This window comes from Somniosus microcephalus, chromosome 32 (assembly GCF_052327205.1).
Source record: "Somniosus microcephalus isolate GS21.2 chromosome 32, FLI_Smic_1.0, whole genome shotgun sequence".
Classification (NCBI taxonomy): Eukaryota; Metazoa; Chordata; class Chondrichthyes; order Squaliformes; family Somniosidae; genus Somniosus; species Somniosus microcephalus.
This window is the reverse complement of record NC_141018.1, coordinates 6,692,778-6,718,603: the sequence shown is the minus strand read 5'-3', so window position 1 is coordinate 6,718,603 and position 25,826 is coordinate 6,692,778. Positions and strand designations below refer to the sequence as shown.

General features: G+C 47.6%; 1 protein-coding gene across 1 annotated transcript; it reads left to right on the top strand.

The window, feature by feature from the left end:
* The first annotated feature begins 2 nt into the window (after window positions 1-2).
* On the top strand, window positions 3-24,245 carry LOC147097246 (SH2 domain-containing protein 7-like). The gene is made up of 8 exons (XM_085972016.1): window positions 3-60; window positions 5,121-5,266; window positions 11,039-11,232; window positions 15,026-15,115; window positions 15,612-15,777; window positions 17,197-17,421; window positions 19,036-19,779; window positions 21,386-24,245. The coding sequence occupies exons 1-8, from the start codon at window positions 18-20 to the stop codon at window positions 21,428-21,430; spliced, it is 1,653 nt and encodes a 550-aa protein (XP_085828142.1). The 5' UTR covers window positions 3-17; the 3' UTR covers window positions 21,431-24,245.
* The last annotated feature ends 1,581 nt before the right edge of the window (window positions 24,246-25,826 follow it).

The following is a 25,826-nucleotide window of genomic DNA, read 5'->3' as shown; positions in this document are numbered from 1 at the left end:
TTTAGATTTCAGTATCAATGAAAGCCAACTGCAAATTCGTGCAATACTGGGCCAGCCAAGGTACGTACAACACTTTTAACTGGTGCTGTTCCGCCTCGCTGCCCTTTTCTTGTAAGCTGGTTAACTAATGCTACATTTTACACAATAACAATAATTACAATTTCCTGTGTTGAAGTGAAATTCAGGTTTATATATTTTATCTTTCAAATGGGAATTGGGTATATATGCGGAAAGGAAACATTTGCAGGGTTACGGGGAAGGAGCAGGGGAGTGGGGCTGATTAGTTCTTTGGTGAAAGAACCACAGGGGAGATAAGGAGAATCTTTTTAACACAGCGGGTTGTTGTGATCTGGAACGCGCTGCCTGAAAGAGCGGTGAAAGCAGGTTCGATAGTAACTTTCAAAAAGGAATTGGATAAATATTTGATAACATGTTGCAGGGCTGTGGGGATAGGGCAAGGGGAGAGAGGCTAGTTGGAGAGCTCGTTCACAGGGCCGGCACGGGCACGATGGGCCAAACGGCCTCCCTCCTGTGGTGTACCATTCGACGTGAAGTGAACGTTGTGACATTTGTGAAGCGCGATACAGCCGCGGAATAGGATTCTCGCTGCTAATGTTGATTGTTGAAGCAAGACTCTCCTGGATCTTGAAGTGACTCATAGCTCGTAGTTTGTGGCAGGCTGAGATTAGTAAAGAGTAGGGCGAGCAGAGGGCGGCTTTCTGTAAAACGTTTGCAGTGTGTGTTTAGCACAACCGTTGCTCGAAGCTTCTCTTGCAGATGTGTGGGTTTACTCAGCCTTCAAGGATAAATGATAGAATCAGATCATTCGGGGACTGAAGGACCTCTTTAGGTACTTTTCTACATAGCGGTTGTTGTCTCTATTTTCTTCACTCAGAGGGTTGTGAATCTTTGGAATTCTCTGCCCCAGAGGGCTGTGGATGCTCAGTCATTGAGTATATTCAAGGCTGAGATTGATCGATTTTTGGACTCTTGGGGAATCATGGGATATGGGGATCGGACGGGAAAGTGGAGTTGAGGTCGAAGATCAGCCATGATCATATTGAATGGCGGAGCAGGCTCGAGGGGCCGTATGACCGACTCCTGCTCCTAATTCTTATGTTCTTATGTTTTTTTTTGCGGTGGAGACATCCCAATTATTTGAAGGTAATTACCATCCATTTCCCTGGTCCCTTTCTCCCCTGTAGCACTGAGAGGCCGAGCGGGTGGGTGACCAGTTCTCGGGACCCTGGCAGTGCCAGGCTAAAGGTGGCTCCTAAGAATCGCTCGGGAAGGTCGAGGGATGAGGCTGCCTCTGAATGCTCTCCCTCCTCCATTGGGCAATTGCTTACTCTCCCCAACAGCATGGACCGAGTTTGGGACCATGGTGTCTTGTAGAATTGCAGCTAAGAATCTGTGTCATGTCCCTCAGTGGCCGAACAGTCAGTGCCCTAACACACTGAGATCGATAGATTCTTGGGCGCAAAGGGAATCCGGGATAGTGCAGGAAAGTGGAGTTGAGGTCGATGATCAGTCATGATCTTATTGAGTGGTGGAGTAGGCTCGAGGGGTCGAATGGCCGACTCCTGCTCCTATTTCTTAGGTTCTTATGTTCTGTCCCACTGGGATGTCTCTTCCTTCTGTCAGAGTGATGTGGCGGGAGAGCTTCTGACTAATTCATGGGTTAACATTGATTCCAACTTTACCAACTGAAAATGGGACATCTTTGGCACGTGACTTGTTCTGGCAGTTTTCTCCCTGGCGTCAGATTCCCAGGTATCCAGAGGCACCCAGCTAACGCCGGCCGGACTGAGAACCGGCATGTTTGAATGGCCAGCGAGACTGTGATTTAATGTCTGGCCTCAGTCCTCTCGGAGGGAGTGACTTAGACTCAGCTGTCACTTCTTTCCAAGTTCCACAGTAATTGACTTGCCGAGGGACGGGAAAGCGATGGTGCAGTGGTTTAACAAACTGCCCTTTCACCCACGGGGCTGTGATTCGACGCACGTGTAGCTGATGGGATGGACGCTGTCTCTCTCTCTCTCTCTTTCTCTCTCTCTGCTGGCTGGATGGGTTTTATGTGAAATGTCTGAATACAGCACGTGGAGCCACAGCACAAGGCTGTCCACAAAAACACTGACTGTTCTTCGAAGGGAGGCAGCTTGTACACCGCGAGGGCAGGTTATATAAATTCACCTTCCTTCTGTCTGAATCCTCGTTTGTTATTGAAGTCTGTTGAGGAGCAAATACAAACTGACGGGGGGCCTGTCCCAGTTTGGGGGCAGTTTTAACCGGACTCACGGGGCAGGAATCCCACGGGATCGGGTGGCACCTTGCTCGACGCTATTGACTTCAATGGGGGGTAAGATCGGGCGGGGCGTAAACTCAATTCCGGCAGCTTCCTAATCAGGTGGGTGAGGTTAAAATTCCGCTGTGTTCTGTTGTGAAGGATATATTGGCCTTGGAGGGGGCACTGCGCAGATTACCACAAAGGGTTAAATGACAAGGACTGGTTGCATACACTTGGGTTTGTATTCCCTTGAGTTTAGCTGGTTGAGGGGTGATCTAATCAAAGGCTTTAAAATGATAAAACGATTCGATCGGGTAGATTCAGTTAAACTACGTCCCCTGGTGGGGGAATCCAGAAAAAAGGGGCAAAATTAGAGCCAGGCGATCTCGGAGTGGAATCAGGAAGCACATTTTCACTCCAAGGGTGGTGGAAATCGGGAACTCTCTCCCCCAAAAGGCTGTGGATTCTGCAGGGTCAATTGGAGCTTTAGAAACTGAGGTCGATAGATTGTTGTTGGGTAAGGGTATCAAGAGATACGGATAAAAGGCGAGTAAATGCAGCTGAGGAACAGATCAGCCAGGAACGGCAGAACAGGCTCGAGGGGCTGAATGGCCTCCTCCTGTTCCTGTGTAACAGGGTCAACGGGCTGAATGGCCTCCTCCTGTTCCTGTGTAACAGGCTCAAGGGGCTGAATGGCCTCCTCCTGTTCCTGTGTAACAGGGTCAACGGGCTGAATGGCCTCCTCCTGTTCCTGTGTAACAGGCTCAAGGGGCTGAATGGCCTCCTCCTGTTCCTGTGTAACAGGCTCGAGGGGCTGAATGGCCTCCTCCTGTTCCTGTGTAACAGGCTCAATGGGCTGAATGGCCTCCTCCTGTTCCTGTGTAACAGGCTCAATGGGCTGAATGGCCTTCTCTTGTTGCTGTGTACCAGGCTCGAGGGGCTGAATGGCCTCCTCCTGTTCCTGTGTAACAGGCTCGAGGGGCTGAATGGCCTTCTCCTGTTCCTGTGTAACAGGCTCGAGGGGCTGAATGGCCTTCTCCTGTTGCTGTGTACCAGGCTCGAGGGGCTGAATGGCTTCCTCCTGTTCCTGTGTGATCTCTGGTTTAGCTTGTAGATACAAGATTCTTACTTCAGCAGGGTATGAATCCCGTTGCACACTAGGGGGTAGCAAAATCCTAAATGTGTTTGTTACATATGTGGAGGAAGAGGGAAAAAGATTTCCACAGAGTTACGTGCAACAAATCGAATGGTTGGATGATTCAGTTGTCAATGAGCTGAGAGAGGAAATCTCTCCACCCCACGGTACACCCAAAACCTGCCGGGAGGGGCTTTCTGCAGAGCAGTTTGCCAAATTGACTGGGTTAAGGAGGAAGCTGGCGGTGGATGGTCACGTCTGTTAAAATGACACTGGTTTTCATGTTGGGTTTGGCTGTTAACTGTCACCATGGGTCAGGATGTTGCCCCACAGTTTGAGAAGACCAGAGATCAAATCTGAAACACACAAAACCATCCGTTCCACCTCGGGAAGGACATCCCGGCCTTGGAGGGGGGGCAGCGCAGATTCACCAGAGTGATCCCGGGGCTAAAAGGGTTAAATTACGAGGACAGGTTGCCCAGACTGGGCTTGTATTCCCTCGAGTTTAGAAGATTAAGGGGTGATCTAATCGAGGTGTTTAAAATGATTAAAAGAGTTGACAGGGTACAGATAGAGAAACTATTTCCTCTGGTGGGGGGAGTCCAGAACAAGGGGGCAAAACTTAAAATTAGAGCCAGGCCGTTCAGGGGTGATGTCAGGAAGCACTTCTTCACACAACAGGTAGTGGAAATCTGGAACTCTCTCCCCCAAAAGGCTGTTGAGGCTGGGGGTCAATTGGAAATTTCAAAACTGAGATTGATGGATTTTTGTTAGGCAAGGGTATTAAGGGTTAGGGAACGAAGGCGGGGAGATGGAGTTAAGATACAGATCAGCATGAACTAACTGAATGGGGGAACAGGCTCGAGGGGCTGAATGGCCACCTCCTGGTCCTAAGCCTTGATGTTGGTGAGGAGGCAGAGCTGGACACTTGAAGTGCAGCCCCAGAGAATGGGGAGTCCCATGCACACAGATCAATTAAATAAGTTATCGAGGAGATGCAGAAATCATAATGTCTGAGTCAGGGTGACTTAAAAGGAGTTTAAAATATGATTTTATAGCTTGGTTTCCTTAGTAAAGTTTAGTCTCATCTTATTGCAGACCCCAACAGAACCCAGGTGATTGAGTTCTATTTTGTCTGCTGGTCAACTGGGTTCTATTGGGCTCTGCTGGTCAGCTGGGTTCTGTTAGAGCCCGCTGGTCCGCTGGGTTCTGTTGGGCTCTGCTGGTCAGCTGGGTTCTGTTGGGCTCTGCTGGTCAGCTGGGTTCTGTTGGAGCCCGCTGGTCAGCTGGGTTCTGTTGGAGCCCGCTGGTCAGCTGGGTTCTGTTAGAGCCCGCTGGTCCGCTGGGTTCTGTTGGGCTCTGCTGGTCAGCTGGGTTCTGTTGGGCTCTGCTGGTCAGCTGGATGCTGAGTTCTGCAGGCAGTCTGACGGCGACCGTGAAGACCTCACGGCCGGGAAATAAAGTGAAACGCATTAAAGAACAACCACTTGACAGAGAAAAAAACAAAGTGAAAAGGACTGAAGGTTTTGTCAAAATAAAATCGGAAATTGACTGCCTGCTTGCTGTTGAGCTGAAGAGAAAGGTGGAAGTTGTGTGTCAGCAGGCAGAGGCTTTGGATGGATGACAGCACCTCTGTACAGTTTGGGTTTTGCATACCCAGTCTGGTGAACTAATACTTGCGTACTTCTTCCCTCTCAGACAATGTGTGGTACAGTCGACCTTTGTTCCAACCTTCAGCTCTGAGCTTCGCTCTACCCCATCACTCGGTGTCGCAGGGCAAACGGAGTCATATCTTCTCCAATTCTAAAGGGATCTGGCCTTACCTCAAGTTACCGCAGTTTAAGGTCAGTACATCACAATATTGCAGCACTCTCTCACCGTGCAGCTTTGCGGACAGTCTGGATGCTTTTTTTTTTGCAGTTCTGCACAAAGTCAGACATTCTAGAGTTCAAGATTTCATGTTTGTTTAATCTTCTGAAAGAAGTTGGCATTTATTATCAATAATAAAGCAACCACAGAGGTTTACAGTGCAGATGGAGGCCATTCAGCCCATCGTGTCTGTGCCGGCTTTTTGCTAGACCAACCCAAAATGATACACTCTGCCCTGCTCTCTACCCGTAGCCTTGTATCTTCGCCTGCTTCAAATTTGGACTCTTCACTGAAAAGATGCAATGGTCTCTCTCTCAACTATTCCCTGTAACAAAGCATTGTGTGCCCCCGATGTAAAGACATTTCTCCCGACCTCTCTCCCACTCTCTTGTCACTGACTCCGCAAACAGAGGAAATGGTCTTTCCTTTTCACTTGAGCAAAACTCCTGCTGATTTTATAAGCTTTGATTAAATCTCCTCCGAGGTTTGAGTGGCCATTATTTTTGATTATGCCCCTGGGATGGTTTTCAACGTTAGGAGGTGTTCTATGAGTGCAAGCTGGAGCCTTCATCAGCTGCCAGTCTGACTCACATACAGGTGCGCTGTTATCTTTGTTGTACGTTCAGTACTTTACATAACACCCACTCGCCTTTCTGCCTTCATTATTTGCTATCTTTAGCTTCCATTGTGGGTGAGTGACTGCCTAGTCAAATAGTCACAGTGACATTTATCTGATAACGGCCTGTGCAGCAAAGTTCAATGTACGTTAACCGTTTCAGTAGCTATTTCAATTATCAACACTTTGCCCCAGCTATGAAAGTGAACAGGTTTGGAGTTACCCCGGGTACAATTCTCCATCCACGTTTTAGGAACATAGGAACAGGAGGAGGCCATTCAGCCCCTCGAGCCTGCTCCGCCATTCAATAGGATCATGGCTGATCTGTATCTTAACTCCATCCACCCGCCTTGTTTCCGTATCCCTTAATACCCTTATCCAACAAAAGATCTATCGATCTCAGTTTTTAAATTTTCAATTGACCACCAGCCTCAAAAGCTTTTTGGGAGAGATTTCCACTAGCCTTTGTGTGAAGAAGTGCTTCCTGACATCACCCCTTGTTCTGGACTCCCCCCGCCAGAGGAAATAGTTTCTCTCTAGCCACCCTATCGACCCCTTTTAAACCCTTTGACGTAATAAAACTCACTACACACTTGGTTTGAGTATAAAGCAAGGCTTTAATCAACTTGTTTCAGAACATGGAGGTCTAGTTGTACTTCACTAGCTCCTTGTCTTTACAAAATGCCCCTGGAAAGCTGGGGCCAACGCCTGAGTATTTATACTCCTTGGACGGCGCCACCAGCTGGCCGTCCAGTGTTATTTCATAGGTAGTTTCTCGATGATGAGATTTATGACACCCTGCATCACTTCTCTTGCCATTTTTACTCCTCCATTTCTCGCCATACGGTATTCACTTCCTGCTGGGGTAATATCCCACTGCTGTCACTCGACCTCTAGCACATTGGCCTAAGTGGCTATTATTTCAGTGTGAGCCTGAGCAGGCTATTCGACCATGGGAGAATATCTCAGCTGAGCCGGACCCTGTCTTCACTCAGTGTCCACATAATATTAGCTTGAAGAAAGAAAGAAAGACTTGCATTTATATCGTGCCTTTCTTGACCACCGGATGTCTCAAAGCACTTTACAGTCAATGAAGTTCTTTTGGAGTGTAGTCACTGTTGTAAATTGGTAAACATGGCAGCCAATTTGCGCACAGCAAGCTCCCACAAACAGCAATATGATAATGACTAGATCATCTGTTTTTGTTATGTTGGTTGAGGGATAAATATTTGCCCCAGGACACCGGGGAGAACTCCCCTGCTCTTCTTCAAAATAGTGCCACGGGATCTTTTACGTCCACCTGAGAGGGCAGACGGGGCCTCGGTTTAATATCTCATCTGAAAGACGGCACCTCTGGCAGTGCAGCACTCCCTCAGCACTGGGCTGGAGTGTCAGCCTAGATTTTTCTGCTGAAGTTTCTAGAGTGGGACTTGAACCCACGACCGTCTGACTCATCAGCGAGGGTGCCACCCACTGAGCCACAGGAAGAGGAAAAGAAAAAAGTTTTTGTTTCGCTGATGTACCAGTTCTGGGGTGTTGCCACTTTCATTACACACAAGTTAATCTGAAGCCATTTAATCAATTTGCCTGACATCATTGTGGAGAGTTTTGCTCTTAAATTAATAAGATTTAATGAAAGTAGACTGGAATTCCCCGGCTTGTCAGTATATAGAATTGTTCAGAAAGAACCGCTGCCAATAAAGAACAATGTGGAACTGTTTAAACAAACATATTGAACAGAGCGATAGCAAAATACTGCAGATGCTGGAAATTTGAAATTTCAGATCATAACCTCGGCTCCTATTATATATTTATATAATTTTTATCCACAGCTTTGGTTTGTGTCTTTTCTCTCTCTCTCCCACAGGGCAGCTGTCTCTCACTCTGTCAGCGCATTTCACACTTCATCCAGAGCCATCTCTTGTTTCTTAACCTGTCCTATTACCATCTCATCTCGTCTTGAATATCTCTTGATGTCTCTTTACTTCTCCCAGACCTTCCCTTTTGTTCTTTCATCCCCTCCCCCATTTCCCAGCCCCCAACTTGCTTTTTCATCTGATTAATTTCCAGCTTTGTTCTCAGTTCTGAAGACGGGTTTCGACCTGAAACATTGACTCTGTTTCTCTCTCCGCGGATGTTGCCTGGCCTGCTGAGTTTTTCCAGCATTTTCTGTTGTTATATTGAACAGAGCACTGGGGAGCGTTGGGCACTGCAAGCAGTTTGATCTGGTTCTGTCGGAACCATTCTTGTTACTGGCTAAGGTGGTGGCTGCAGTAAACTTGGAGAAGGAAGCTTACCATTTCACTCCAATCCCCACCCCCGGGCTAGGGTAGCAGCCAGAGCAGTTGAGGATGGTAGGACGTGACGACAGTAGCAAAGATGTCAAAGTGTTTGTCCAGCTCTCGGCTAATTCCACAGATGATCTGTTGAGATTGGCAAAGGTCCCATACTCACCGCAGCTGTCCAGTTGCATGGGGACTGGAGCAAGTCAACGCCCCTCTTTCCATCAAAGACCGTGTGCAGACAATTGTTCATGAAGCAAGCCTTTCAATCTACTCTGCTTCACCACAGCATGATTCCAGAGCATGGTGTCAGCCGTGGCTCAGTGGGCAGCACTCTCACCCCTAAGTCATGAAGGTGGTGAGTTCAAGTCCCTCTCCAGGGACTTGAGCAAAAAAATCCAGGCTGACACTCCCAGTGCAGTACTGAGGAAGTGCTGCATTGTCGGAGGTGCCGTCTTTCAAGTGAGACATTAAACTGAGGTTCCAGTGTTCCCTCTCAGGTGGATGTAAAAGATCCCATGGCACTATTGGAAGAAAAGCAGGAGGCCTGGGCCAATATTTATCCCTCAACCAACATCACTAAAACAGATTATCTGGTCATTATCTCGTTGCTGTTTGTGGGAGCTTGCTGTGCGCAAATTGGCTGCCACGTTTCCCACATTACAACAGTGACTATACAAAAGTATTTCATTGGCTGTAAAGTGCTTTGGAATGTCCTGAGGTCATGAAAGGCGCTATAGAAATGCAAGTCTTTCTTTCTCAAAAGAGCATCAAAGTAATGGTGTCTTGACACACCACTTGACATTGTGCAACTGAGGCCCAGCGTTCCATAACATAATGAGCAATGAGGATAAACAGTTCAGCCTCTCAGCATTGTTTGTGCAAAGCCAAAGCAGTCCAACGGGATTGAGTGACACTGTCAACAGAATCTTCCTGCGGGCTACCGTTCTTGTGTGATGGGAGTAAGAGAGTTTAGATAAGATCACTCCTGACGTGTTGTTGGTCTTCCAATGGATTTATATATAGGTAGGCTCTGGGTAGAGATTGCTTAACCAATGGATTTATTCAATCCCCTTTTTTCTGGGCGGAGTCTCCCTCCATGGGGGAGATAGATTGACGAGGGATTAAACTCCTTTCGGACTCTGGGTCACAGGCCAAAAAAACGTTCACTGGTCTCCGATAATGTGTGAACTTGTCTTGTGTCAGTCTGAGGTACTTTGAAAGAAAAACCTTCCTCCCTTCTTCAGGTGATGTCCGGCTTGCTATACCGAGCACAGGTCATTTGAATAATTGTAGTTATCAGGAAAGGGAAACCTGAAAAGCATTTACTTTTTCCAGCTGTTTTTGATCATTTGCATATTGTTTGGTATACTCCACACTCTTCCCTTCCTTTCTGATGCTGTAATGGAAGTGCTTAACTGAAGGTGCCGTGCCAGTACGGAAAGAGCTGTTGGTGCAGTGTGTGTTACTTAGGAACATAGGAACAGGAGGAGGCCATTCAGCCCCTCGAGCCTGTTCCATCATTCAATGAGATCATGGCTGATCTGTATTTTAACTCCATTCACCCGCTTTGGTTCCATAACCCTTAATACTCTTACCTAACAAAAATCTATTGAGCTCAGGGTGTGCAGGGTCCGAATTTGATTTATTTTAGTCCTGAATGGAGTCTCGAATGGAGAAGAATGAGAAGAGATACTGAGGCATTTGTTGTTCGTCTCCAGATGCAACAGACTCCAAGTGGTTCATTTTCAAAATAATATACAAACCCTATCGCATCCACGCTGGCCCCATCGGCACCTGTGCAGAGGCTGTGACCTGAGCGGCACACTTTAATCCTGCACCTGTCTCCAACCCTTCTGGGTCGGGGACCTTGAAACCACAGGCCTGCGCCCCAGGCGTACTCTGCCTCCACCCTGGGATAAAGAGCCCACACGGAGCGCAGACTCGCACGGGTCTCATTGTTCAGAGTGAGTGAGTTCATCCCCTTACGACGCAGCAGCCTCACTCTTCACCAAAGGAAAACAGGTAGGAACAATGTCCATGGGACATTTGCCAGTTGGTGCGAGTCAATCACTTGGGAGGATCACTTCCGCTACTCCTGGCCCCTCCAAGGGCAGGTTTTGACTTCCCTCAGAGGCTTTACTGAGGGGGGGTCACCGCAGCTGGCCATTAAAAATGGCCTTGGGGTCCTAATGGCGTCATAGGGCCCTGGTTCGCATGTATTAACGAGGCTCCTACCCGAGTCAGGCAAGTGCATTGGCTGCCTAATAAAAAGGGCCCAGTTAAGGTCGGGGGAGGGGGCAATCGAGCGGGAATGGGGCAGTAAGTCTTTACACAGCTACTTTATCTGTGTGCTTGCCCTACCCCCGCTTGGAGCGGGGGTGGTGGTGGGGGAGGGGGGGAGTGGAAGGCTTAAAATGACCTGCTGTTACACTAAGGTTTGTTAATCATGACTTTTCTTAGCCCCAACAGTGGCGAGAACAAGATCTGACTACTCTAACCACAGGCAAACCAAGGGGCAGACAGTGCTCGTCACATATCTCGCTGTTGGATAGTAGATTCCTCTTATAAAAACAATTCTATAATGCCTCTTCTGTCGCTGAATCAAACTGAGGTCAACAAAGCCCCGTAGAGTGTAACCACTGGCCCCATTCCAGATCGGTGACATGTAGGCTTGTATTTGAAATTCTAATAGGTTCTTGCAAATACAGATATTGATGTGACATTTCATGTTGAACAAAGGCCCCACTGATACCTACTGAAAAATAGGCAAATGCGTCCTGATAAAATAAAGAACCCACTTCCGCTAGACTGCTGGTAGACTTGACGATGGTGTGATCACGTTACAGGGTTGCGCCTTTGGAAGGATGGGAGAGCCACGGAGGCTGGTTACTTCAGCCCAACAGCCCCCTGCTGCTTCAGACACGATGGTGGTGGGAATGCTGAAGGAGATGACCCTGAAATGGTTCACCGAGACCCAGGCGGACCTCATCCTGCAGCACGGCAGGTTACCGGAATGGTTCCACGGCTTCGTTACCAGGAAGTAAGTTCCCCCAGGATCAGAGTGTGACACTGAGTCTGTGCCCTGTGAAGGGACGGCTACAACTGCAGAGGAAGTGGCACAGCTACACGGACTGCCCAAGGTTCCAAACCGCTACTACCAATGATAGCATGGTTCAATTACTGCTGCGAGCCTCTAACCTGCTCCTTGCACCGTAATTACAGGGACTGTAATCCGCTACTTTACACTGTAATTACAGGGACTGTAATCCGCTCCTTACACTGTAATCACAGGGACTGTAATCCGCTCCTTACACTGTAATCACAGGGACTGTAATCTACTACTTTACACTGTAATTACAGGGACTGTAATCTGCTCCTTACACTGTAATCACAGGGACTGTAATCCGCTCCTTACACTGTAATTACAGGGACTGTAATCTACTACTTTACACTGTAATCACAGGGACTGTAATCCGCTCCTTACACTGTAATTACAGGGACTGTAATCCGCTCCTTACACTGTAATCACAGGGACTGTAATCCGCTCCTTACACTGTAATCACAGGGACTGTAATCCGCTACTTTACACTGTAATTACAGGGACTGTAATCCGCTCCTTACACTGTAATCACAGGGACTGTAATCCGCTCCTTACACTGTAATCACAGGGACTGTAATCACAGGGACTGTAATCCGCTCCTTACACTGTAATTACAGGGACTGTAATCCGCTCCTTACACTGTAATTACAGGGACTGTAACCCGCTCCTTACACTGTAATCACAGGGACTGTAATCCGCTACTTTACACTGTAATTACAGGGACTGTAATCCGCTCCTTACACTGTAATTACAGGGACTGTAATCCGCTCCTTACACTGTAATCACAGGGACTGTAATCCGCTACTTTACACTGTAATTACAGAGACTGTAATCCGCTACTTTACACTGTAATTACAGGGACTGTAATCCGCTCCTTACACTGTAATCACAGGGACTGTAATCTACTACTTTACACTGTAATTACAGGGACTGTAATCCGTTACTTTACACTGTAATTACAGGGACTGTAATCCGCTCCTTACACTGTAATTACAGGGACTGTAATCCGCTACTTTACACTGTAATTACAGGGACTGTAATCCGCTCCTTACACTGTAATCACAGGGACTGTAATCTACTACTTTACACTGTAATTACAGGGACTGTAATCCGCTCCTTACACTGTAATTACAGGGGCTGTAATCCACTGATTACACTGTAATTACAGGGACTGTAATCCGCTCCTTACACTGTAATCACAGGGACTGTAATCCGCTCCTTACACTGTAATTACAGGGACTGTAATCTGCTACTTTACACTGTAATTACAGGGACTGTAATCCGCTCCTTACACTGTAATTACAGGGACTGTAATCCGCTCCTTACACTGTAATTACAGGGACTGTAATCCGCTCCTTACACTGTAATTACAGGGACTGTAATCCGCTCCTTACATTGTAATCACAGGGACTGTAATCCACTACTTTACACTGTAATCACAGGGACTGTAAAATGGGCCCGGGTTTGGGGTTTGTACTCCTGGTGCAGAGCCTCACTTGAGGGGAGCACAGGTCATGTCCGAGACTCCAACATCCCAGCCCCAGTTCTCGGAACATAGGAACATAGGAACAGGAGGAGGAAATTCAGCCCCTCAAGCCTGTTACACAGGAACAGGAGGAGGCCATTCAGCCCCTCGAGCCTGTTACACAGGAACAGGAGGAGGCCATTCAGCCCCTCGAGCCTGTTACACAGGAACAGGAGGAGGCCATTCAGCCCCTCGAGCCAGTTACACAGGAACAGGAGGAGGCCATTCAGCCCCTCGAGCCTGTTACACAGGAACAGGAGGAGGCCATTCAGCCCCTCGAGCCTGTTACACAGGAACAGGAGGAGCCCATTCAGCCCCTCGAGCCTGTTACACAGGAACAGGAGGAGGCCATTCAGCCCCTCGAGCCTGTTACACAGGAACAGGAGGAGGCCATTCAGCCCCTCGAGCTTGTTCTGCTATTCAATGAGATCATGGCTGATCTGTGACCTAACGCCATATACCTGCCTTTGGCCCATATCTCTTAATACCCTTGGTTAACAGAAAGCTATCAATCTCAGATTTAAAATTAACTATTGACCCAGCATCAATTGCCGTTTGCGGAAGAGAGTTCCAAACTTCTACCGCCCTTTGTGTGTAGAAGTGTTTCCTAATTTCACTCCTGAAAGGTCTGGCTCTAATTATCAAACTCTGCCCCCTAGTCCTAGACTCCCCAACCAGCAGAAATAGTTTCTCTCTCTCTACCCTATCTGTTCCCCTTAATATCCTGAAAACTTCGAACAGATCACCCCTTAACCATCAAAATTCCAGGGAATACAACCCTAGTTTGTGTAATCGCTCCTCGTAACTTAACCCTTGGAGTCCGGGTGTCATTCTGGTAAACCTACGCTGCACTCCCTCCGAGGCCAATATCTCCTTCCTAAGGTGTGGTGCCCAGAACTGCTCCCAGTGCTCCAGGTGTGGTCTAACCAGGGCTTTGTACAGCTGCAGCATAACTTCTACCCCCTTGTATTCTAGTCCTCTGGATATAAAGGCCAGCATTCCATTAGCCTGTCTGATTATTTTCTGTACCTGTTCGTGACATTTTAATGATCTGTGTACCTGGACCCCCAAAGTCTCTTTGGACCGCCACTGTTTTTAGCCTTTCACCATTTAGAAAGTTCCCTGTTCGATCCTTTTTAAGTCCAAAGTGGATGACTTCACATTTGCATAAATTGAAATCCATTTGCCACAGTTTTGCCCATTCACTTAATCTACTAATATCCCTTTGTAATTTTATGCTTTCATCTATAATGCCACCTATCTTTGTGTCATCGGCAAATTTGGATATATGACTTTCTATGCCATCATCTAAGTCGTTAATAAATATTGTGAATAGTTGAGGCCCCAACACAGATCCCTGCGGGACACCACTAGTCACCTCCTGCCAATTTGAGTACCTGCCCATTGTCCCTCCTCTCTCTCTCCTGTCGCTCAGCCAATTTCCTAACCAGGTCAATAATTTGCCCTCAATTCTGTGGGCTTCTACCTTCACAGAATCACAGAAACCCCACAGTGCAGATAGAGGCCATTTCGGCCCATCGAGCCTGCACCGACACATATCCCACCCGATCCCCGTAACCCCTACACCAACACATATCCCACCCACCCCACGTATTTAATCCCCCTAACACTAAGGGTCAATTTATCATAGCCAATCAACCTAACCCGCACATCTTTGGACTGTGGGAGGAAACCGGAGCACCCGGAGTAAACCCACGCAAACACGGGGAGAATGTGCAAACTCCACACAGACAGTCACCCGAGGCCGGATTCGAACCCGGGTCCCTGGCGCTGTGAGACAACAGTGCTAACCACTATGCCACCTTAGTTAACAATCTCTTATGAGGGACTTTATCAAATGCCTTCTGGAAGTCCATATAGATAACATCCATAGACATTCCCCTGTCCACTACTTTAGTCACCTCTTCAACCATTCAATCAGGTTTGTCAGGCATGACCTGCCTTTCTATGCAGGTCTCCAGGCCCCTCCCTGCCCTATCAAACTTCAAAATCTCTGCCCTAAGATGTCTTCCCTCGGACCATCTGTTTAAAACATAACAGGGACCGAGAGAGGCGACTTGTGTCCTCTATAACATTCCATGTGGTAACTCGCCCCAATACACGCCACCCATAGCCGCTATCAAAGCATCCTGACTCCGGCAGGCTAGGTGCTGTACTAATCATTATTGCCCTTCTGTATTTCAACAGAGAAGCAGAGAATGTCCTGAGGGATAGAGGCATCGGAGACTTCCTCATCCGCCTGAGTGACAGAGCGATTGGCTACATATTGTCATACAAGTAGGTACTTCTAGGAATGAGAGCAGTAATGGATAATAAATCAATTTCTGGTTTGCACTCGTAACATTAGCTCTCCGGTGTAACTCGCCACGGATTCTACCTTTAATTGGAAAGAAAGAACTTGCATTTATATAGCACCTATCACAACCTCAGGACGTCCCAATGAAGTACTTTCAAAATGTAATCACTGTTGTAATGTTGGGAAATGTGGCAGCCATTTTGCACAAATAGTGCCGTGGGATCTTTTACATCCACCTGAGAGGACAGACGGGACCTCGGTTCAACGTCTCATCCGACAGTGCAGCATTCCCTCCCTCAGTACTGCACTGGAGAGCCAGCCTGGATTCTGTGCTCCAGTATTAATCTGTGCTTGCTGAATCAGTGCTACAGGAGGCAATTAGGGAAAAGTTGTAGTAAGATTTTTAGTGCAGTTTGTGGGCATTACCTGTAAGGATGGGATGCACAGAATCTAACCTGCTGATTGGTTTATCTTTAGGGGCACTGATCGTTGCCGTCACTTTGTGATTCAGCAGTTGAAGAATGGAAGGTACATGGTCGATGGCAGCATCCACATGCACAAGAGCCTGGCAGCACTGATAAATCACTACATGACAGAGGTCATCCAGCCCTTTGGAGAGGTCCTCACTGAGCCCTGCAGTCAGGTACGGGATTGCCACTTCACAGATAAACTGCTTAATCGCCGAGGCGGTCTTTCTTCACCTCCATCTTTCTTGCTCTCCTTTCTTAAGCTGTGGGTGCCTCATTTATTCGGGGTGGTTGAGCTAAAACTGAAAGGCCTCCCTCATCTGTATCGATCTTGTGAAATAGATAGAAAGGATCAGAAGACTAGAGGCCAAGCTAGAGCAAATTGAGGAGCAGGATGGGCCCAGAGACCTGGATCATAGAGAGGGAGAGGGACAGAGGAGTCTTTTGTCCTTATGGTAGTAACAGAATGGCCAGCAAGACACCAAAGACAAGCAAGGACAAGAGGATTTTACTCAACATATCTTGGTATAAGCTGATCATCAAACTTTCACCGACCAACAATCATGGCCAGTAACTTTCCGATTGACGTGTGATGCAGACTGGCAGATCTCAGTTTCACATGTGGGTAAAGCAGCTAGTGTTGGTCAATCTCCAGCAGGAGAGCGCCTGAGATTTGGCTGCACAATGTGTGACCTCTGACCCAGTGATTGACCTCTGCAGTGACTGAAGTAAAGTGTAACAGTGGATTGACACAAGGAGAGGGGATTCATTTTACAAAAAGGTATTTGGCCTCAAAACACTGCCCATTGCTGCCCCTTCCATGTGTCTCCTGAGTGTGAAAGGGAAATCTTCCAGTGCTTAAAAAATAAACAAACGCTTTCCATTCCATTCCTTGCGGTGATTTTGTTGAGTCAGAGAGGACTTCCCCAAACACTGCAGGCACAAGAAGAGTTTCCCACATCCAGTCTCTCCCTCTTCCCTCTCACATGTACAACAACAGGGCTCAGTCTCACCGCCAGCTTCTTAAACTTGCCCAGAAGTACTTTCGACCAAACCTCGGCCCACAAGCATTTTGCCTTTTGTTTTAATTGTTCCACGGGTGTACTGCTGGCCAGCAAACAGAATATACTTTCATAAAACAACTGGGCTTTCTCTTTCAACTGCTCGGTTTAGGAAATGGAGCCACTTGATCTCAGTTGGAAGAGAATCAACACAAAGCCGATATGATTTTAGATAATACCCTTATTTGAATTTGGAACTTTTTCTTTAAGCAATATATAGGGGTCATCAATATAAGATAGTCACTAATTCAATCAATCGGGATTTCAGGAGAAACTTCTTTACCCAGAGAGTGGTGAGAATGTGGAGCTCACTACCACAGGGAGTGGTTGAGGTGAATAGTATCGATACATTTAAGGGGAAGCTGGATAAACACATGAGGGAGAAAGGAATCGAAGGCTATGGTGATAGGGTGAGATGAAGAGGGACGGGAGGAGGCTGGTGTGGAGCATAAACGCTGGGATGGACCCGTTGGGCTGAATGGCCTGTTTCTGTGCTGTAAATTCTATGTAACACGCCTCACTTTTGTGTTACAGTATGACAGGGACAACCTGTACGACCATATTAGCATCAACCCACCAAACAGCTCCCGCTCAGGAGAGGCGGAGAACAAAGAAGTTGCAGCCAGAAGGCCGTCCCCTCACAGTCACTCCGACCCCGAGGAGGGCCCGCGGAGACCACCTGCCATCCCTCCAAAGGTCAACAGGATGCTCAACGCCAGGAGGCTGAACTCATCTTTGGAAAGCAATTCCTCCAGTGAGGTGAGTGTCTTGTTACAGGCTCAATACAGGGAACTCCATGAGAGGTGTACTCTCAGTGCAACAACAACTTGTATTTATGTAGCACCGTTAACGTAGTAAAACGCCCCACGGCGCTTCACAGGAGTGTTACCAGACAAAATTTCACACCGAGCCGCATAAGGAGATATTAGGGCAGGTGACCAAAAGCTTGGTCAAAGAGGTAGGTTTTAGGGAGCGTCTTAAATGAGGAGCGAGAGGCGGAGAGGTTTAGGGAGGGAATTCCAGAGTTCAGGGCCTCGGCAGCTGAAGGCACGGCCGCCAATGGTGGAGCGATTAAAATCAGGGATATGCAAGAGGGCAGGATTAGAGGAGCGCAGAGATCTTGGGGGGTTGTGGGGCTGGAGGAGGTTACAGAGATAGGGAGGGGGTGAGGCCATGGAGGGATTTGAAAACAAGGATGAGAATTTTAAAATCGAGGCATTGTTGTACCGGGGGCCAATGTAGGTCAGCGAGCACAGGGGTGATGGGTGAACGGGACTTGGAGCGAGTTAGGACACGGGCAGCCGAGCATTGGATGAGCTCACATTCACAAAAGGTGCAAGGTGGGAGGCCGGCCAGGAAAGCCCAGGATTGAATTGCCTTGGATAAGTGGTCCCTTACTTGAAGTAAAGGGATTATTTGCCAGATAGATTCAGATTCTAGATATATGCTGCTTCAAGGAATGGTAGACGACAAGATCGCATCTGCAGTCCTCCATGCACTGACCTTGCAATCCTAGCCGTGCCACCAGGCGGAGACACTGAGCAAAGGCAGGACTCCTGTCATGGGGAGACAAACCAAAGGGTGTGTCCCAGACCCCTCCCAGGAGATGACATGGCTGTGGGGGTGGGGGGGGGAGGAAGTGTCTGGTCACGATGCTGCCTCTATCATGAGTGTGGGGCAGGCTAGATGGACCAACTGGTCTTTTCCCGCTGGTCAATTTCGTGTGTTGGTATGTTCATGGGAACCTCCTATCGATCGATTCCAGAGTGACATTTGTAGAGACCCGAAAGTTGTTCACGAATCCACTGTAATTTTGAAGCGTGGTCACCGTTGTAATGTAGGCAACGAGGCAGCCCACTTGTGCAGAGCTCAGTGGGCACCCTCGCCTGTGAGTCAGAAGGTTGTGGGTTAAAGCCCCACTCCAGGGATTTGAGCGCAAGACCCAGGCTGACACTCCAGTGCGGTGCTGAGGGAGTGCTGCACTGTCGGAGGTGCCGTCTTTCAGATGAGACGTTAAACCGAGGCCCCGTCTGGCTCTCTCAGGTGGATGTAAAAGATCCCATGGCACTATTTGAAGAAGAGCAGGGGAGTTCTGGCCAATATTTATCCCTCAACCAACACCTAAAAACAGATTATCTGGTCATTATCAAATTGCTGTTTGTGGGAGCTTGCTGTGCGCAAATTGGCTGCTGCGTTTCCTACATTACAACACTGACTACACTTCAAAAAGCACTTCATTGGCCGTGAAGCACTTTGAGACGTCCTGAGGTTGTGAAACGCGCTGTAGAAATGCAAGTCTTCCTTTAGAAATATTTATTGTTTCTCAAAGGCCATTTCCTATCTATCTGATGAAAATGCTGTCTTGTGTTGAAGGATTCTGGCATCGCGCCACCTTTGCCGAGCAAGACGAACCTGATCTTTGAGGAAGAGACTCAAGATGGAGCGAAATACGGGCGTGTTAATAAATTCAAATCCAACGAGAAGCCTCTACCCGCAGTATCGAGTGAAGAGCACACAGTCAGGGAACGTTTGACAAATCCACTTTACAGTGCAGGAGTGGACACCAGAAAACCACAGACTTCAGGGAGGACATCCCATCCCCTGTTGGAGTCAAGTAGTGTTATATATTCCCTGGCCGTTGAGCCCCAGCCAATATATAATGAACCATTCGAGCTGGCGAAGATTAATTCAGCCTCGGATGTTGTGTACACCGAGGTCGACATGAAGCAGTGGAGGATAGGGCCCTTGCCCACTGTAGGTGAAAGCAGTTATGCCACGATTTCTGAACACATGTGCCAGATCTCAGAGGCCAAGCATTTGAATTTGGCCACTCCACCATCAACTCCACCTCGTCTGTCACCCAATTTGAATAACAAAATAAAACCTTCATCAGCCGCTGACTCTTCACAGAAGCATGGAGCAGGCCAAAGGTTCCTGCCCAACCTTCGCCCGCTTCCTCACCCCATTGACTTCAATGAACAAATGCATGCAAAGGATTCACTTTACGAAGCTTCCCTGGGCATGAAGGGCTCCACAAACTCTCCTGAGAACACGTATGAACAGATTCCTGATGGATTCTCAAAGCGTTGTCAAGCAAAGCCAGTGTCTGCGGACAAGGTAAGGTTCATCCTGAATCGGGTGCTCCACCATATCCTTTAGTTACTTCTCCCCTGACTGACGGGTGCCAGCCTTTGAGGTCCCGAAGTTGCAGTGGCAAAGTAGCACCACTAGGAAAGAAGGAGCAATGACTGAGACTGAACGGAGGAAAAGCGTAGGTGGCAAATAACTGAAAATGCTTCCATTCATTTCTCTGGAGAAGTGACACCGAGAATTCAGTAAGATTAAACTCAATCTTACATTGTAAATGAAGGGCAAACTCAGTGGCCCGGCACTCCCAATGGGGAGCTTTGCTGGAAGGGAGTACAGTTTAAGGAATAAAAACAGAAAATGCTGGAAATACTCAGCAGGTCAGGCAGCATCCATGGAGAGAGAAACAGAGTTAACGTTTCAGGTCGATGACCCTTCGACCATTGAACAGATTGTTGGACAAGGATGAGAAACCCCAGACCCTGTCATACTGTGCCATCAGTTCCTATCCTTACTTTTCCCGAACCATAGCTTTGTTTTACAAGCTTATGATGTCTTATCCCTCGCAACTACTATCGTAAAATTAACCCATTGCCTTATTTATACTGCAGCAATTTCCTTCTTTTACACTTCCCCTGCTGTAACGTAAAGCCTGTTTTTCAAAAGCTTATGTTTCAACCTAACTGCCCTGTTAGCTCCAAATTATGTAATTAATGCCAACTAGCTTATTTATTTACTAATCTATATGTGCCTATCCTCCGGCCCCGGAATTCACCCCCTCTCCAATGTTATCAGTGTCAAAAGGTAGAATTTGTGAGCACACAGTTTAAATCAGTTCTGTCTACATTAGCTGCTCTGTAACAGATGTCAAAACATATCTATATTCTTCCAATGAGAACACTTAAAGCTGGGTGCGAATGAGGAACTTTGGTTCCTGTCAGGATACAAGGTAGCATGTTCAACTTTAAAGGTTGTGAAAGCGTTTACCTGTTAGATAGACGCTGCCCATGTGTTGTAATAATCCACCAATCTCGGAGATGAACTAACCACGGCAGGTGTGCTGGAATTCACGTTAACATTCCTGAACTAGTGAGGGAAGAATTAACCTGCGTTCCTAGCTTAAAAAAAAAGGGATTGGGTAACTTCACCGTGCGATGGGGCACTGAGGGCCACACAGAGCAGGAAGATCCCAAGCTCAATGGCTGCTCGGTGAGTTAGTCAGTAACAACTTACTGCTACAATTGGCCCCAGTAAGTGTGTTGGGCATGATGGTCACACACGAAGAGCGGGCAAGGTGCTGGAAGGCTAACCACACTGAGCGCGAGGATCTTAATTCAGGAGGGGGGGGTGGGTGGGTATAAGAGAGGGGAAAAAGCGATGGAATCAGTTGCTAATCCTAAATCAGCTTGGAGTGGGAATCAGTTAGGACCAAACTGCCCTCAAATGTTGGGCAATGATTCAATGAGCTGATTCAGAAAGAATAGGAAAATCAGCTGAGAAGCTGGAAGTGTCCAGCAGAGGGTCCCCTGGAGTTGGGCGTGATGTTGGCCATGGAGGGACAATTGTCCGAGCTTGTAATAATCAGAGTAATACACAGAACAATTTAACACAAAATTCTCTGCTTTTTTTTCTGCAGGATGAAATACGTAAGAAATGGTTCTCAGATTGGAAATGCAAGTGAAGAGAGAATGTGCCGGTGAGCCGCCATCTGTTTAGGGCACATCTGCAGCACTGGCCAATGAGGTGCCCAGGCCCCTCGACACTCATTGTATTTAACCCACCGATCCTCGCCATCTATCCTCTAAATATACAACACTACGTCGAAAATGGGTCCAGCGTTTTGCTACTGTCCAACACGGACACTAACCCTGGTTCCAGTCTACAATTTCACACAGTCAGAATCTGATGTCAATGTTAAAAATCTTTGTAGATATTACAATAAGCTGTCATTAACTTAAACATACAGCACTGATTAGTGTCGTATAATGTTTTGTTCCTCTGTAACATTAAACCTTCTACAACAGTGCATTAAGCTGACACTAGGGTTGTTAATATTTAAGTGGTAGTAAATGGGGGTAGACCTGGACTTTGTGCGATAGTATAAAACTAGTGATGGTCCATTTAACACCTCTCCCCATTGACTCCATCGGATGTTATCACCCAGTTTACATTATTGCACAAAGCCAGAATTACCCCCCATTACGACCCTTTCCACTTTCCTCTGGTCATCCCCGACCACACATCACCTGCAATGCAAAGGGCAGGCGACCTGCTCTCAGGTTTCTGCTGATGTCACTACAGAGCCAGTTACGACAAGGTTGTATGAGAACAGCCTTGTGACCGAGCCACCCTGTGATCTGTGAGCGCGCACTGTGTGGAGTGGTCTGACATTTACTAGGTGCTTCCGCTTGGCAACTCCACTGAGATTGGAAACTCGGTAGAGCGGGCCGATTGAATTTGCACTGCACCCGTCTCTGGTACATAAGAACATAAGAATTAGGAGCAGGAGTCGGCCATACGGCCCCTCGAGCCTGCTCTGCCATTCAATAAGATCATGGCTGATCTTCGACCTCAACTCCACTTTCCTGCCCGATCCCCATATCCCTTGATTCCCCTAGAGTCCAAAAATCTATCGATCTCAGCCTTGAATATACTCAAGAACTGAGCATCTACAGCCCTCTGGGGCAGATCTGGTGTCACCTGGTACTCTTTGTGCCTGACTTGAGAAATGTTGACCTTTAACAAATAGCACCATTTCCACCTTCCCTCTCGATGCTAGATACAAAACCCAACTGGTTGACTGACTCATGAATCTATCCACAGAAGGCGTGAAAAATGGAAGTAATGACTTTGCTGAAGGTTAGAATGATTTCACAGAAGTTGTTTGACATGTAAAAGGTTATTTTTTTGTTTCCATATCTTTAAGCTGTTTTCAAATGTTGATTTTATTGATTCCTCCATTTATTTTTATGACATTCTAATACTTGATTCATCTTTCTTGGATGGAAACTTGTGAGAAATAGCTTCATACCTACATTGTTGTGTAATAGCTGCCCAGTTGCAAGGCTCCTGAGATGTTGTATAGGGACAAGCCTCACTGCAGCAAGTACTTGTTGTTTTCTTGGGATGTGGGCAAGGCTGGCATTTATTGCCCAACCCTAGTTGCCCTGAGAAGATGCTGGTGGGCCTTTTCCTTGAACCGCTGCAGTCCTGGTGCTGATGCTGCTCCCTTGATGGAATTCCAGGATACCAGTTTGGATGGTGTGTGGCTTGGAGGAGAACGTGGAGCTGATGGCGCTTCCACCTCTTGTCCTTCTCAGCGGTGGTGGTCCTGTGGGAGAGAGATGATGTGGAAGGGCAAAATTCCCATTTATACTTACAATGGGAATCATGGCTGCTTGGAGAGGCAAATGAGCACGGAATAGTTGCTTGTCTATTATATCACAACGAGAAGCAGAGGAACTTCGGAACGGGGAGGCCATTCAGTCCCCCGAGCCTGTTCCGCCATTTAATTAGATCATGGTTGATCTATATCTCAACTCCATCTACCTGGCTTGGTTCTGTATCCCTTAATAACCTTGCCTAACAAAAGTCCATCAACCTCAGTTTTGAAATTTTCAATTGACCCCCAGCCTCAACAGCTTTTTGGGGAAAGAGCGCCAGATTTCCATTACCCTTTGTGTGAAGTATTTCCTGACATCTCCCCTGAAGATTATGCCCCCTTGTTCTGGACTCCCCCTGCCAGAGGAAATAGTTTCTCTATCTACCCTATCAACTCCTTTAATCATCTTAAACACATCAGTCAGATCACCCCTTAATCTTCCACACCCGAGGGAATACAAGCCCAGTCTGGGCAACCTGTCCTCATGATTTAACCCTTTTAGCCCCGGTATCAGTCTGGTGAATCTGCCCTCACATGTAAGCAGGACAATGATGTTTCTCAACCTGAGTGACATCTTCTAAGTGACAAACACTACCAGGACACTCTGCCAACACTGGGGGGTGAGGCCCAATGTTTCCGCTAAGCTGCGTAGCCCCGCGGCGGTCTGGAGGTCCCGCGTGAGCCGCACACCGGCCTTTACACAGAAGAAACCGCGCATGTGCGAAAATTTGAATGGGCCGCGCGGCCAGTTAAAGGGACCGCGCGAAAGAAAAGAAAGTTAGAGGGAACATTGGTGAGGCCCCTTAAACATGTTAGCAGAAATGTATCTACAGTCCTGCAAGTTTAAACATGAGAAGAAATGATGCTTATAAGAAACTTTTAGAACAGTTGAAATAAGCCTGAGACTGCTGTTTTCTGATGTTTGTAGTTTGTGTGTTTTACTCTGTATCTGGTCTTTGTTGCCATTGTTGAGCCAGTAGCGATGGGCCCAGACCCCTTTACCGTGCTTGGTATCGCTCAATAACTGGTCTTATTTTTAAGTTATTACAAGTTTGAAAGACACTTAAATTAAATTTTTTGTTTGTTTGCTGCAATAAAGTTATAATTCTGCCTGCCCAAATTTGTGAAAAATCCATGAACAACTGCGTGAACCGGAAGTGTAAAACAGCCTCGACACATCGGGACAGAGGTGGAAATGCACCCGGCAGGTTTTATTTGATCGGAGCTTTGTTTATAAACTGACTCTGTTCGTGCCCAAGGTCGAAGTGCAAGGGGCCATTTTGTGAGTCCTGCGTAAAGGATTTAGGGTTGGGGTGCGGGTCGGGGGTCGGGGCGAGGCTCAGGGTGAGGACGAGTGTCGGGGTGAGGGAAAGGGTCAGTGCGAGGGTCGGTATGAGGGTCGGGGGTCGGGTGAGTGTCGGAGTGAGGGTCAGTGCGAGGGTCGGAGGTCGGTGCGAGGGTCGGGGGTCAGTGCGAGGGTCGGGCAAGAGTCGGGGGTCGGTGCGAGGGTCGGTGTGAGGGTCGGTGCGAGAGTTGGGGGTCAGTGCGAGGGTCGGGGTGAGGGCGAGGGTCAGTGCAAATTTCAGTGCGATGGTCAGGGTGAGATCGGGGCGAGGGTCAGAGCAAGGGTTATAACATTAAAGGGCCAATTCTGTGAGCCGTTACACAGCTAGCCGTTTTCAGCTGTCAGATTAGAAAATACCAATTGGTGCATTGTCAGCACATCAATACACCATGCATTGGATTAAAAAAATTCCTTCTCATGATATGGGCGTCGCTGGCAAGACCTGCATTTATTGCCCATTCCTAGTTGCCCCTTGAGAAGGTGGTGGTGAGCCGCCTTCTTGAACCACTGCAGTCCGTGTGGTGAAGGTGCTCCCACAGTGCTGTTAGGGAGGGAGTTCCAGGATTTTGACCCAGCGACGATGAAGGATCGGTGATATATTTCCAGGTCGGGATGATGTGTGACCATGCCAGGGATTGTTACAACAACAACAACAACTTGCATTTATATAGCACCTTTAACATAGAACCTCATCCCAAGGTGCTTCACAGATGTGTTATCAGGCAACAGTTGACAGGATCCATATTTTTACATTATAACACTACACTTCAAACTGTAAACCGCTTTGGGATGTCCTGAGCAATGTTCCTTTAAGCTGTGTGGCTGTGCAGCGGTCTGGAGGTCCCGCGCTGGCCCCTCACTGACTTTAAAGGGAAAAACCGCGCATTTGAATGGGAATGTTAAAGGGGCCACACGACCCCAAAAAATGAGAGGGAACATTGGTCCTTAGGTTGTAAAAAGTGCTGTATAATTGTAAGACTTTCTTCTGTTTCATTTCTTTATGTATTATTTATGTAAATTAGTTTATCCCAGTGTTATTAGCCAAATAATGAATGCTACTAGGGCTCCTGTATTTCTTGATGCCAGATTTGGTCAAATGCTGCCTTGATGTCAAGGGCAGTCACTTTCACCTCACCTCTGGAATTCAGCTCCTTTGTCCATGTTTGGACCAAGGCTGTAATGAGGTCGGGAGCCTAGTGGTCCTGGCGGAACCCAAACTGGGCATCAGTGAGCAGGTTATTGGTGAGTAAGTGCCGCTTGATAGCACTGTCGATGACACCTTCCATCACTTTGCTGATGATTGAGAGTAGACTGATGGGGTGGTAATTGGCTGGATTGAATTTGTCCTGC